Raw genomic sequence first — 15,215 nt, forward strand, 5'->3', positions numbered from 1 at the left:
CAACGGATATTAAAAGGACATTGGTCAACAATGAAATAAAACCTGTACACAAAGTTAGCTTTCCACGAACTTTAAACCATTAGAATGGAATACATCCAATAACCCGGAAATTAGAGTGATTCAAGACGGACACTTCCCAGAACGGCTCACTCTGAAAAATCCATACTCCCACATTAAAAACATGTCAAGAAATACCCCAAGCTCATAAATTATTGGTCAAATGTTTTCAACAGATCTGCCCAGTAATTCACAGTGACTGCTCTTCCTTAGATCACTCCCCTTTGCACTTTCAAAAGGGTGTTATCTGTGATTTATATCATAATGTATTTCTCTTGTGGCTGTTATTGATAGAGAGCAGGAGAACCATGGCATGCAATGGAAATCCAGAACAGTTCTGAAAAAAAGAAAAAGAAAAGAAATTCTGTTTCATGACACATACTATAAACCTCACATTTTGCTGTACTTCCTGTGCATGTCATGGGTGATTGTGGGGAATGGTATTGGCACTTCTACCTTCTCTTCCCTCCCCAGGATCTGTTCCAAAGCTTTGGGGGGGGGGGGTTAAGGGGACAGGAGAAGAAGTTCCATTATGTGAGCACAACTCTGCACATGGTTGGATTCAAGCTTAGATCTCTTTAGAGCTTTGCAGTTAGAATTAACAGAGTATCTCCAGGCCATGTTTAATTCATGTGTGTACAGATCCGTAACATGCATTTAATGAGAACAAACTGAACATGTCTGGGGACCTATGGTTCCTGGGAGGCTGCCTTCCAGAAAGAACATCACTGCAAGCAGGAGACCATTCTGCCACCATCCATTGTCCAAAGCAGCAGCCACAGGGAGGTCGCTTTCACAATCTCTGCATGAATGAATGTTTAGCCTCAGTTGTCACTTGCCCTGGGACTGCACAAGAAAATGGAAAGGACATTCTGGTTCCATTCACCAGCCAAAGCTTCTTTTCTCCTGGCTGAACATATCCAACTTTTTCAGCCTTTCCTGATTATGTTGGAATATCTTCTGTAGTGCTGATTCAGATACTTCTTCCACTAGTGATGTAAACATGTATATTTGCAGAGATGATGAATCCCAAATCCTCACATCTGTACAATATCCATCCATGCAGATTGGTTGATTCCCTGGGCTGGGCTGGTAAAGCATGAGAACACAATGAATAGCACACAGAAATCAGGCTGTTCTAAGAAATAAGAATATACATTTTAAATACAAGAATATACAATTTTTAGTGCAATTTTGGCAGATGGTATTTATTCTAGATGCATATGTCTAGAACAAAAGTGAACTTGAAGATTTATAAGTGACCAATGAGTGAGAATGAATTAAAATAGATAACTATAGATAGTTTGGGACAATGAATTGTTACCCTAGGAACAATGATTCTATTACTGAGTTAAATATCACGTTTTGACAGTTTTAACATTAACACATCCATGGTAGCAAAGTGTAACAAATATGAGCTAAATGAACTGTTTCAAATCATTTGTTAAATAGCCCTCAGCAGTGACTAGCAAATCTATCAAAATACTGGTAATGTGTAATGGAAATGATGTCAGTACTTACAGTCTCTTTAAGTAAGTAATGCTATTACAAATGTACAGCTAAATAGGAATCAGCGTCATCTATCTGCTAAATGTAAAAATGATCACAGACCAATTGTGAGATTCTTAATTAATAATTCTTGTTGGATGGTTATCTAGTAACTGAAAATCAAAGCTGAAGTAATTAGGAATATAGGAAACTGCTGTATAACAAGACAGATCCTTGGTCCATTTACCTCAATATTGTCAACACTGACTGGTAGCAGCTCTTCAGGGTTTCAGACAGGGGATATTCCCAGCCTTACCTGGATATGTTGGGGATGAAACTTAGGACCTTGTGCATCTTAAACTAGAAAGAGGGAGCAGCTTGGTTCATCCTCTCTATCCTGCAGCCATAAAGGAGTCTTCCTTCCTAATCTCTGTAAATGTGCCAAACTGCAAGCCCCTTGAATATCACCAGGTTGCTTTCAAATAATGAGAATGAAAAATACTGTTTTCGTTTTGCTTTTCGGTTCCATAGGGGCCAACTATTCAGTCATAAGGAATGTGGTTGATTTATTCGGGACACCGGCTGACAGAACTTGATGGACGCACGGCAATCAACATAGTAAGAATGCAGAGGTATTAAGAGAGTTCTTTACCCTTCTTTGGATGTGTCATTCCTACGGATGTGTCATTGGTGTTACTTAAAGAGTTTTTTGGACTCTGGTTCAGACTAAGTGACTCATACTAAACAATAGAAGCACCACTTACTGGACTGTACCATTTTAGCCTGCAGGATGGGGGAAATACCAGTGTTCTTTCGGATATAAATTTCCTATACAGTGGTACCTTGGGTTAAGAACTTAATTCATTCTGGAGGTCTGTTCTTAACCTGAAGCACCACTTTAGCTAGTGGGGCCTCCCGCTGCAGCTGCACAATTTCCGTTCTCATCTTCAAGCAATGTTCTTAACCCGAGGTACTATTTCTGGGTTAGCGGAATCTGGAACCTGAAGCATATGTAACCCGAGGTACCACTGTACATGGAAAGCTAGAACATCGGGGGGGGGGATCTTGTGCTACCTGTGGATCCTGCCACTAGAGGCCGTCGCCTCAACTCAGAATCATAAAATTGTAGAGTTGGAAGGGGACCCGAAGAGTCATCTAGTCCAGACAAACATAAATTTCCTGTACAGTACTGGGAATAAACATGCACCTGCAGCGCTGTGGGCTTTCCGCTCTTAAGAACATCAGCGCCTGCGCCTCCTCGTGGAATAGCCACACTGGCTCCGCCTATTTCGAACCCCGCAAACCTTTGCCTAAGCCCCGCCCTACTTTGCATCTTTGGCTCCACCTCTTCCCAATGTCTCTTCCTAAGTCAACAACTCCGCAGCCTCGCCCACTCCCGCTGGCAAGCTCCGCCCTCGAGAGGCGCGCGCGCTCTTCGTAGCTTTTGCTCGCGCCCCGCAGAAGAGGCGGCGGTAGCCACACCCTCGCCGCTTAAGCCCCGCCCTCCTCCTCGAGCTCCGTGGTCGCGGAGGCCCTGCCCCTTGCCCGCCCTTCGCGCAGGCGGGCCCCCCTGCCTCGTCTGCGCAGGCGCAGCGTCACCCTTGAGCGAGGTACCCCCTCAGAGAGGCTGTCCGATCCACCCCCCTCAGCCGCAGGACGGTGTGTGACAGACCCCGCGGCGAGGGAGCGAGGAGGCGGCGGCGGCGCGCGTCGTTAAGTGTCGCGTCGTGCCCGCGCCTCACTCCCGCCCCCTCCGCCCTCTTCCCCTCACCCGCTCCCCCCCAGGTGTCAGGGGCATCCGCCGCCGCCCCCTGCCATGGTCCCCCGCCCGTCGCCCTGGAAGCAGGAGGAGCTGGGGCGGCGGCCGCCATTGCCTGAGGGGGCTGCGAGGCGGCGATGAGAGGATGGACGCGGACGAGGTGACCATCCGCGAGCAGAACTTCCACAGCCAAGTGCGGGAGTACACGGTGCGTAGCCGCCGGGAACCGAGGGCCCTTTCGGGGCTGCTGGCACCGCCTCCCTCGACGGCCCCCTCGCCCTCCCTCCGAAACCGCCCCCCACGGTTCTAACGTGTCGACCCCATTTGCCCCTTCAGGATCCCGCTTGCTCTGCCCCCCCCCACGAAGGCCCGCCTACACCGCCCCCGCGTGCGGGGAGACGGCGCTGCGCTCTCGCTTTGCAAGCGGCGCCGAGCGGGCTCGTGTGATTTGCACCTGCGTTTTATGCGCCCGGGCAGTTGGTAGACGCTGCTGCTGCTGCTGCTGCTTTTTTTAAAAAGGTCTTCCCTTGTGGTTAAGTTGCACCCTCCTCCCTCGCCTTCCGCAAGTCACGCTTCGCCTTTCAGTTTAAAGAAACTGTTCCACGTTTTCCCCTATTTGTGTGCGTGTTGCCCCTGCTGTCGCTGCTTAGGGACTAAAGCCAGGCTTTTAAGCATTATGTAGTACAGTAGTTGCGAAGGTAAACATGCAGTGAGACCATTAACCGCGTTGCACTTTTGTGCAGCTTTGGAAGTGTGTGGTCATAGTTTCTGTCTCCAAGGAGGATTGGCCTAAAGAGTTTCTACACCTGCGCAGGGTGTCTATTATTATTATTATTATTATTATTATTATTATTATTATTATTATTTCTATAATTCTTTTGCTCCCACCATAGGCAGAGGAGGTAGAATAATAAATAGCACTTTACCACCCTTTAACAGCATCATTGTTCTTAAGAGTCTGAGATGTCTCTGTAGACAGAGTTCTGGGTTTTGCTTATGTCAGGTACTTGCTGTAAGTTGGTTTTATGGTCTGTGACTTTAAAACAGCATTGTGTTACTGTATTTATTACTTGCTGTATATCACACTGGGATCCCTTTCAGGTGAAGAACAGTTTAGAAATATAATAAATATGTAAACAAACATGTCTGAAATATATTAAACAAACAAGGTAATGTGGGTCAAATGTGTTCATGGGATACTTTTGCACTCTATTGGGCATAAGTTATGTGGGTCAAATGTATTCATGGGACGCTCTTGCAGTGACCTTTCATTTCAGCATATAAAGTGTTGACTGACTGACACTTAGTTCACAAAGATCTTTTCACTTGGAAAAGCTTATGCTCATATGACTGCCCACAGGATGGGTATACAGGGTAGAGAAAAAACCTTTACAGCCAATATAAGTGGTATGTATCATACATTCCTGCAGGAGAGTGTCTTCCTCATTCTCATATAACCCTCTCCCCAAACACAGCCCATACCAAGTACGGCAGCTGTATTGACTGTACCACACACACTGTAGCTGTACTCTAGTTCTGATTCTCAGTACCTGTAAGTAAATTATATACTGCTTGATTGTAATAAAACTTCTCAGTGGTTTCATTAGTTTCATTGGTACTAATTTCTGAGTAAAATCGAAGCATTCAAAGTTCAGTCCATCACCTTTTGCACAAGTGATGTGTTTCTGATGTATCCAGCTATCCACTGCTTTTACCTCCTGTGCTGAATGGGGGAGTACATTCTACAAAGAAGCTTATGCCATTCTGATTTGCATATAAAGTGCTTCCTAGCTCCAGATCATAATCCAAACCTTACCCCAAGCCTGGAAGTATATGGTGTCACCACAGCCCTTCTATAAATACCATCTACTACTTTTGCCTATCATGTACTGAGCAGGTGTGCAGGATTGTTGCATATACAGTGGTACCTCGGGTTACAGACGCTTCAGGTTACAGACTCCGCTAATCTAGAAATAGTACCTCGGGTTAAGAACTTTGCTTCAGGATGAGAACAGAAACTGTGTGGCCGCAGCAGGAGGCCCCATTAGCTAAAGTGGTACCTCAGGTCAAGAACAGTTTCAGGTTAAGAACGGACCTCCAGAACGAATTAAGTTCTTAACCCGAGGTACCACTGTATTTCCATCTTCTAGAACAGATGGGAAGCCTCAGGCCTCGGGTGCAAATGTGACCCTCCAGGCCTCATTATTTGGTCATTGGGATTTTCCACAGGTCATGCTCCTCATCAGCTTTTTACTGACTGGAATGTGTCCTTGAACTGGGATAATGTTTCTTAATTGCCAGAGTAAAGCATAGAGAAATGTATGTGCATAAAGAAACACCCTACTTTTTGTGTGTGGTCATGCCTATTGTTCCACCCAGTTTTGTCTCTAGTCCCACCTAAACTGGCATGCCACTCCCATAAGGTTGCCAATGGGGGAATACAGCCCTCATGCTGAAAAAAGATTCCCCACACATTTGTAGATGAATCTCTAGAGGTCATGTTGTTTGCAATTGACTACCATCAACTTTTGGAAAAAAAGTTGTACCTCACTTTGCCCCCAAAGGAGCTCAAAAAGTGCATGGATCCCCCACCCCACTATACTTCATAACAACCCTGTGAAGTAGGTTAGGGTAATGGGTTTAAGGTTACCAAGTGAATTTCATGGCCAAATATTTCTAATGCTGACACACACTGTTGAACATGTGCCAGTCAAGTACAAGAGTACATCATTTGTCTAGCCTCTCCACATCAGTCCCGTATTAGCCAACTGCCTCGTAAGTGCTATGTACTTTGTGTCTCTGTACTCACTAAAGTTTTGCTTTTCCCTACATCATACTAAATACTATACTCAAAGCATTCTTCCCCAATCTGTTGTCCGCCCCCCCGCAACTTTGCATAGTTTCATGCTGGGTACATTCAGAGATACAAAACTGTCTGTATGGCCTCTTCGGAGTTGTCCACTTTGGTTCTATCACATCTCCCCACCCCGGCAGATACAAAAGTGAATCTGCACGTCTCCCCATGAAGTGATGTGCCAATTTAATACTGAAAAGTTGGATGTGTGAGTAGATTGTACTCCTGCTTATTTATTGCCTGATGCCACCTTAAATTGTTGTGCTGTAAGGCATGCCCTCCATCCCATTATTCAATACCCCCCAGTGTAATATTTTACATTTCTCTCTCCTTCGGCTGATTTTAATGTTAGATAAAGACAGTACTTAAAACCACCATGTTGCTTTGTAAATTCCATAGGCAAGTATGGGGTGGCTTGTTGCGTTCCTTCTTTCCTTACACACGTCTTTCACACTTTCTCCAGACTGAGCATGGCATGCATCAGAATGAGGGAATATGTGGTTAACACCTCAGTGTCACAGGACTACGTCATCTCCTCTACACAATACTTTTGGTAATGGATTTTATAGTTGCTCAGCCTGTGTTAAATGCTGTTTTTAACCAGAAATAGAATATATAGTCTTTCTCTAGGAATGTTATGGTATACTTCCCCCAAACTGTGTTTTCAGTTTTGGCCTCTAATTTTTTATTGAAAAAACTGTAACAGGTTAGATAAAATTAGTGTTCTTGGAAGCTTTTTGTAACCTGGCATACTTCCTTAATTGCTTTTTTGCACTACACTATTCCCGGAATCAGGCTGGTTCCTGTGGCCTGGGACACATTGTTCATTTAATGCATGGAGAATCCTGCCTTTCAGAGTAGGAGTAGACCAGATTGTTTAGCTTGTTGGTTTTGATTATAGTGACCCTTCTTGTTTTGCTTGTTTTATTAGATCAAGGTGTGAACAACTGAGAGTCTGTTCTCATTTCTGAGGATTTGTTATACTCAGCTTTGGTCTTTTATAAAACCTTTTTTCCCCTCTTCAGTTGTAAGCTGATATTTTCAGTAAATTGAATTTTAAGTCCTTCTCAGAAATTGCAGCCCACACATAGCACAGCAACACTTCTGTGTTGTGCAAAAGTTGCATAATAACTAATACCTTAAGTTAGCCTTCTGCTTTTTTCATAATTCTCAGCAGCATCTTCTTACTGTTGGTCCAGTTCTCCTGGTGCTATGAACCTAGTTTGTATTTTGAATAGCTACAAATTTAGTTTGTGAAAGTGGACTTGGCAGTCATACCATCCTTTGTTCTTCAGACCGCACAAACGTACAACAAATTTACCAAAGAATAATACAGTAGTCAGTTTCTTGTACCCATGTCAGCATGCCATCATTGTTTGGATTCAGCTTCAGATAGCTTGCCTCACCTAGTCTCTTGCTTCATTGAGACTTTGAATAATAGATTAATCAGACTCAAAATACAGATAAACATCAAACAAATTGTAACATTTTCTTAGCAATATATGAGAAAATGGACTTTCTGGAAGTGAAATTGCACCATGGGTGCCTTCACTTCCTTTCTATCGAATTATAAAACTCCAGTGTGGAATTTCTTTTTATAACATCCTTTTCAGTCTTTGAAGTGATAGCATTCAGGGTAAATGATGGTTGAGATGCACCAAATATGCCTACTTAGCATTTTCAAAGGCTACATGTTTATAAATAATGCACGATACATTTTCCAGAAATGAGATGGCTTGCAGTTTAGAAAGTTTGTTGACTGATTCATTGAGATCACAACTCAATGGAAAGAAATGAGTTCTAGAATTGTAGAGTTGGAAGGGATTCTGAGGGTCATCTAGCCTACCCCCTGCAATGCAGGAATCTCAACTTGCAATCCCCATCCAATTGAAACCATATCAGACCCTGCTTACCTTTACAAATATGCCAGCAGCTTTATTGCTTCAGTTTTAATATGTTGATTGATGGCCAGTGATCAAAAGACATAACTTTTCTGGTTGCCTTGCACCAGACTCCTATGACCCTCTCAATGCTGAATGCATATACAGTGGTACCTCGGGTTAAGTACTTAATTCATTCTGGAGGTCTGTTCTTAACCCGAAACTGTTCTTAACCTGAAGACCACTTTAGCTAATGGGGCCTCCTGCTGCTGCTGTGCTGCCGCTGCACGATTTCTGTTCTCATCCTGAAGCAAAGTTCTTAACCCGAGGTACTATTTCTGGGTTAGCAGAGTCTGTAACCTGAAGCGAATGTAACCTGAGGTACCACTGTATATCCCTCCAGAAGCTCCCAGACCATGGCAACAGTTCTAAGGAGAACCCAGTTGAACAAATGTGAATGATAATAAATTTATAGTTTCGATGATTTGTGTGTAGAATTTAGGGTCTTCTTGCAAAAGTTTAAAGGACTACTCATGGTGCTATTGTTTCATGAAAATCTTAAATATAAATCCTTAATTAGTTTTCTGGAAAATCTGGAAACAATAATTAAATACAGTTTTTTCATCCTCAGTGCTTATTTATTGTCTAAGTAAATGGCATTCATTCTGCTTTATTGAGTGAAATTCCCTGGTATAAATTAGATCCTCTGGGCATTTTTTCCATGTAGGTGTGTTAAATAGAATATGTTGCATAGAGGTAATTTATGGTTGTTAATTCATGGTTTCTCTCAATCCCTTCCCAGAGGTCATTGTCTACTATGGTGGGAGTGACTACTTGACTACTTTTGTCTAAGAACTAATTATGTATGGCAGTTTTTAGTTTCCTAATCCAATCAAAGGGCAAATTTATATGGATGAAGAACATTAACTTGGCTCCTAAGTTGCTCCTCTATTCACATAAGGGGAGAGATATCAGCCAACTCCCCTCTCTATCTGCAGCCATGTGCACAATATCGCACACCATTCCCAAGGGTCTCCAAACCCAGGAGAAGATTATTGGGTACTGCAGAAGGTAGGGGGAAGTGAGAAATACCTCTTCCATGAATATGAATTTTGTTCTGTTCACAGGTGGGGTGTTGTATTTATGGCCCCTCCTTCAGTCCAGATGCAGTAACTGCAGTAGAAAAGTCAACAGTTGCATTGATAAGTGTTCCAAGAGATGAAGGGGGCGGGGCATGGACTTGGTTTCACCTGCTCCTACTCATTCCCATTTCTCTGCTGAAGGTAGATATGATTTTCTGATAATAGAACCCCAGAATTGTAGAGTTGGAATTGACCGCAAGGGTCATCTAGTCCAAACCCCCGCAATCCAAGAATCTTTTGCCCAATGCATAGCTCAAACCCACAACCCTGAAATCAAGAGTCTTATGCTGTGCTGACTGAGCTATCAGGTTGTGTGCTTACAGTTAGATTGGATCCAGTGTTGTATGTGGCTTCTAAAAATTAAGGGAAAATGTGGGTACTCAATCACATATATTTGTGATTTGGCTGCTGCCATTTGTTCTTAGTTTTTCCACACAAACTACCAATCAATATCTGTCTTTTAAGTAATTTTTCAATGTCTCCTTGGAGATGCTATTTTTTCTTTGGCTGGGTTTCTTCCTACTGTTAGACCATAGTTTAAAATAAATTAATGTGCACAAGTGCTCTTCTCCTACTCTGCTCTTTACTGTGCCAATGTGGGAGAGGAAACATGCCCAAACCAATACAGAACCTGGCTTGTTGTGAAGTGTGAAACCAGGCTCACAGATTTGTTTTCTGTCCAGACAAACCATGAATGGAAGCCAAGTATTAACGTGAATGTGTTAATGTTACAAGAATGTGATAATGTTAGGATTGAAAGCTTTTTCTCTTCTCACTATAACTCTTGATTAATTGGCCTACCTGGCATGTTGCTGAGAATCTTCTAAAGAACAGTACAATTGGTCCTTTATTTGACCCGTAGGGCTTGCATCACAGACAGTTGTTTTCCTGAGAAGCTAAAAATGGATAGAAATTTATTCAGCTGAGTTCAAGGTGAAATGTATTCTCTTTCTGTGTGAATGTTGACCAGAGTGGGTTTGAACTGTTCAGTCATCATTGTTACATTTTTCCTTTGGTTACTTGAAGCCACAGCAGCAGGCATGTTAGTATTGCAGTGCCTGTTTCACACACTTATAAATCCGCATTTATTTTGGATTTTGGTAGTTGGAAGTTGAGCGAATCCTGGTGGGCCATGCCTCCCAATGCCTGCTGGGCCAAATTTGGCAGGCAGGTGGGGTTACTATAGTCACTATAACAGCAGGTGATGCACTTTGTAGCCCCAGTTGTTGGGACTTCAAAGAGTAGTGTGGGCTGTTTGCAAAAGGACTTTTAAACAGCCTACACTGAAACTGTGTCATGTTTGATGTCAGAGGTTGGGCATATGGGCATGCCTTGCCCAAATGAGGAGGCTTCATAGACTAATCCATGGTTTGTTGAAATTTGATTATTTAAAATTATTGTTCAGTATTGTCAGTGAATGTGGCGATGTAATACAGTCCTAAAGTTTTGAGGTTGGATCTGGGAATTCTGTTGGCTGGGCAAGAATTTGAATGGTTCCCCAAAATCCAGATTCCTGCTCGGCTAATAAACTTGTTCTTTGGGAAACATCAGGTTTTTCAGCATTTATTCCTTTTCACAAATATTTTTGCAAATATTTGGTAAAATGGTACGATCTACAATAACTAGAGAAAGCTCAGAGTCTTATTTTAATATTTGCACCTCATACTTTCCCCATGGGGTTAACTGTGAGTTTATTATTAATTAGTTTAATTTATTAATTCAGAGGTTTTCAACCTTTTAAAGTCCACGGCTCCCTTGACCAACTACATTCTTTTTAGGGCATCTGTGTGGGGCTCTGGAGCGCAGCTATGTCCCCCCTTGCCTGCAGAGCTGGCAGCCTCTCATCCTTTTTCAAACACCCTCCCTTGTGGAGTGTTCCCTCAGCCTCCTGATGCTCCCCTCTTCTCCTTGGGAGTCCTCCAGGCAGCTGCTGCTGCTCTCTCTGGTCTCTGAGATGCCCTCACCCTACCCTAAAGAGAGCTGCCTCCTTCAGGCACCATTCCTTTGCAGAGCTTATAGCCAGGGCTCCTGCAGTAAACATCTATGCAAGCTTGGGGTAGGCAGAGATGTGAGAGGGCATCAGAGGAGGGAGGGAAGGAAAGAGGGACAGAGGCTAGTGTTGCCCATGGCACCCCTGACCATCATTTAAGGCACACCAGGGTGCCATGGTACCATGGTTGAAAACCACTGAATGAATTAAATTTCTATATCACCCTTATTCTGAGAATTACATGGTGCTTTACCATGAAAAAATGAAATATGTATCATAGTAACAAATAGAAACAACACACCTCCCAGTTTAAAAGGCCATAGATTGTTTACGTGGCCAAAGGCCTGGGAGAAGAGGAATGTTTTTGCCTGGTGGCTAATGATACGCAACAAAGGTGCCAGGCAAGCCTTTGTCCTAATGTCACCAGTGCAACTTATGGCTGAGTGGGCATATGAACTTGCATGTCATGGACCAAATCCGAATGCTTTAAATCAGGGGTGAGGAACCTCCAGCCTTCAGGTCAGTGTTGGCCCACCAGGCTTCCCCATTTGGCCTCTGAGTCCATTTTGGGCAAGTCACATTCACCTGCCCTGTACCTGACCTGACATCATACTGATAAAAATTGGGCTTGATCAAAGCCTGCTTTGAGCAGCTGCCAAAGTGCTTGACAGCCAGCTAGTTGTTGGGAGCCTTTGAAACATTAAGCAGGAACCCAGCATTAAGCAGGATTGCTCTCCCGTCACATTAGCCTATGAGAAGAGGGAGTGATTTGCTTGGTTTTTGATTGTTGGTATTTGATTTTTGCTTTTATCCAGTTGTGTTAGGAAGTAATATTCTGCTGTAAACAGAATAATATGTTTTTAGTGACTCCAAATCCTTCTGTTTGTGCTTATATTTTGTTCATAAAAGCTTAATGCTAGTTTCTTATTTATTCTAAGGGGAGGAAAGTACTGGTTCTAATTTAATGCTTTTGTAGAGTATTATAAATCTGTCATATCAAAAGTATGAAAAATCAATACATTGGGATAAATTTTTATGAGTTATAACTCTTAGCTTCCATGAATATGCAGGTGTGGGGATGTAGTTCTATACTAAAGAATATCATGAATAATTTGATATATTGAGTTTTATTTATATAGTTTATTGTAAAAGTGCCACCTTGGAATTTTATTTATTTTATTTAACAAGATTTATATACTGCTTGATTATAAATAGAATCTCTAAGTGGTTTACAAACAGTAAAACACATTAAGTTCTCAAAAGTTTCAAATATGTATTCCAAACAATTTAAAATATAAATAAGATCAACTTAAGCTAAAAACGGACGCGGGTGGCGCTGTGGGTAAAACCTCAGCGCCTAGGACTTGCCGATTGCATGGTCGGCGGTTCGAATCCCCGCGGCGGGGTGCGCTCCCGTTGTTCGGTCCCAGCGCCTGCCAACCTAGCAGTTCGAAAGCACCTTCGGGTGCAAGTAGATAAATAGGTACCGCTTACCAGCAGGAAGGTAAACAGCATTCCGTGTGCTGCGCTGGCTCGCCAGATGCAGCTTGTTACGCTGGCCACATGACCCGGAAGTGTCTGCGGACAGTGCTGGCTCCCGGCCTTTAGAGTGAGATGAGCACACAACCCTAGAGTCTGGCAAGACTGGCCCGTATGGGCAGGGGTACCTTTACCTTTAAGCTAAAAACATATTAACTTGTGCCAACAACTTCTTTATTTTCAAATTTTCTTCTACATGCCTATGCCTAGAACAGTCAATGTAGAAGAAGAACATACACCTTTTTTACCTTCTAGCATGGGCAGGGAACCTTTTGACCCAAATGACCAGATCTTTCTCCATCCTCATTCCTGGCTGGACAGGTGGGTTGTTCCTTCTGCAGTGCTTCCCAAGTGTCTGACAGCTAACTGGTTGTCAGGTGCCTGGGAACACCAGTGCAAGGGGCTTTGCAAGGGGAACTCTGTTGTACAGATGATTCAGACACACCATTAAGTGCCCCACACTTGACATCACATAAGGTGTCAGGTGTGGGGCAGATGGGCATGGTTTGGGGAAACCGGCCTCGTGGACCAAATTAGGAACTATGGTACCCCAAATTTGGCCCATTGGCAAGAGGTTCCTCACCCTTATTAAAGGTGTGTTACAAAAAGCAGCAGAAGAGAACTTGATATTGTTGTGGCTTTATCATACTGCCCTTCTGTTTTAATTGGGAACTTCATTTTTAAAACCAATAATAATAAGCTAAGGCTTGAGAGTATGGAAAGTACAGTCCTTTCAACGTTCTTTTCTGAAGCAGTGAGATTAATATTATCTAGCCTATTGTTCCTTCCTCTACAATGGCAAGAATTTCAGAGATCAGTGTGATGGACCTGGGTTTTCTGAGGACATTGCTATGGGTGGATGATCTAGCAGGGTTAACAGACTTGACTTCTTTATGTTGTTATGCCAAGTAAACTTTGGCTTCCAGGCATTGAAAATTGAGGTAAAGAATGCTTCTACACTCAGAAGCTACATTTCATAGAATCATAGTTGGAAGGGATCTCAGGGGTTATCGAGTCCAACCCCATGCAGTGCAAAAATCTCAGCTAGATTCATCCAACCTCTAATTAAAAACCTGCAAGGAAGGAGAGTCCACCGCCTCTCATGGGAGCCTGTTCCACTTTTGAACAGCTCTTACTGTCAGAAAGTTCTTCCTGATGTTTAGTCGGAATCTTCTTTCTTGTAACTTGAGTACATTGGTTTGGGTCCTAGACTTCAGAGCAGGAGAAATCAAGCATGCTCCATCTTCCATGTGACAGCCCTTTAGATGTTTGAAGATGGCTATCACATCTCCTCTCAGTCTCCTCAGTCTCTTCTTTCCCAAGCTAAGCATATCCAACTCCTTCAACCATTCCTCATAAGGCTTGGTTTCCAGATCCTTGACCAACTTTGTCTCCCACCTCTGTACACATTTCAGCTTGTCAATATCCTTCTCAGTAATCCTTATGACAACCCTATATGATAGGCCATCGTTGTTGTTATACTACAGATGGGTTGGACTGAGAAATTCTTGAATGATACCATCATTCTTAAGGTCTTCCAGGCTCACCATTCTCCTAAGGAAGATGGATAACTATTGTCATATGAAATTAATTCCTGATTCACCTCTTTAATTGTAATCAAAGCAGTTCATGAGCAAAGGCAACTGACAATATTATGCCCCCACTCCCATTTCCATTTTTTTAAAGCATTTCTGAGGCACCAAGGAATGCAAATAAAAATGAAATTTTGATTTGATATTCTTTGCAGAAGTCTGTGAGTGGCATATCTTTATTTATGATGCTTGAGATGGATCTGCATGTAGCTATTAGTACTTTGTTTAGTTGCCAAATGGCCCTGAAGGACACAAGCATTTCCTTATGGGAACACTCTTGCATTAGAATCAGTCTGTTGCCACCTGCTGTATAGAAGAAAGATTGCTAATTGTAATTATATTCACTGCTTTCAATTTGGGAAACTGTTCTAAATTGTTCTAAACCTTTTAATGTGGTTTACAGTTGTAATGCTTTGCAGTCTCAACAGTAGTACCACTGAGAAAGATAGTTTAAGGAAGGCATTGCTGTTGATTCTATGCATTTGTGTTGTATCATGAGTCCTAAGATAACCTACAAGATACAGTGGTACCTCGGGTTACATACGCTTCAAGTTACATACGCTTCAGGTTACAGACTCTGCCAACCCAGAAATAGTGCTTCAGGTTAAGAACTTTGCTTCAGGATGAGAACAGAAATCGTGCTCTGGCGGTGTGGCGGCAGCAGGAGGCCCCATTAGCTAAAGTGGTGCTTCAGGTTAAGAACAGTTTCAGGTTAAGAACAGACCTCTGGAACGAATTAAATACTTAACCTGAGGTACCACTGTAACCAGTTTCTCTATCACTAAGCTTGGAAAATATTGGGAATTATAAAATATTGGGAATAATTAAAAATTATTTTAAGGGATCCATGGTTGTATTTGCAATTATGGCTGTGCTTTTTTGAGCACATGTGGAAGTGGTTTTACATGTTTCAG

The 15,215-nt window shown here is 42.8% G+C and overlaps 1 protein-coding gene across 1 annotated transcript in view; it reads left to right on the forward strand.

Annotated features, from left to right (window-relative positions):
* Positions 1-3,180: 3,180 nt before the first annotated feature.
* LMBR1 (limb development membrane protein 1) overlaps positions 3,181-15,215 on the forward strand; it is a 62,626-nt gene continuing 50,591 nt past the window's right edge. Inside the window, exon 1 of the mRNA XM_082192495.1 lies at positions 3,181-3,512. Coding sequence (XP_082048621.1) covers positions 3,450-3,512 — 63 coding nt within the window. The 5' untranslated portion in view covers positions 3,181-3,449. The remainder of the gene's footprint in view (positions 3,513-15,215) is intronic.

This window comes from Podarcis vaucheri (genome assembly GCF_965113315.1).
Source record: "Podarcis vaucheri genome assembly, chromosome: 12".
Taxonomy (NCBI): domain Eukaryota; kingdom Metazoa; phylum Chordata; class Lepidosauria; order Squamata; family Lacertidae; genus Podarcis; species Podarcis vaucheri.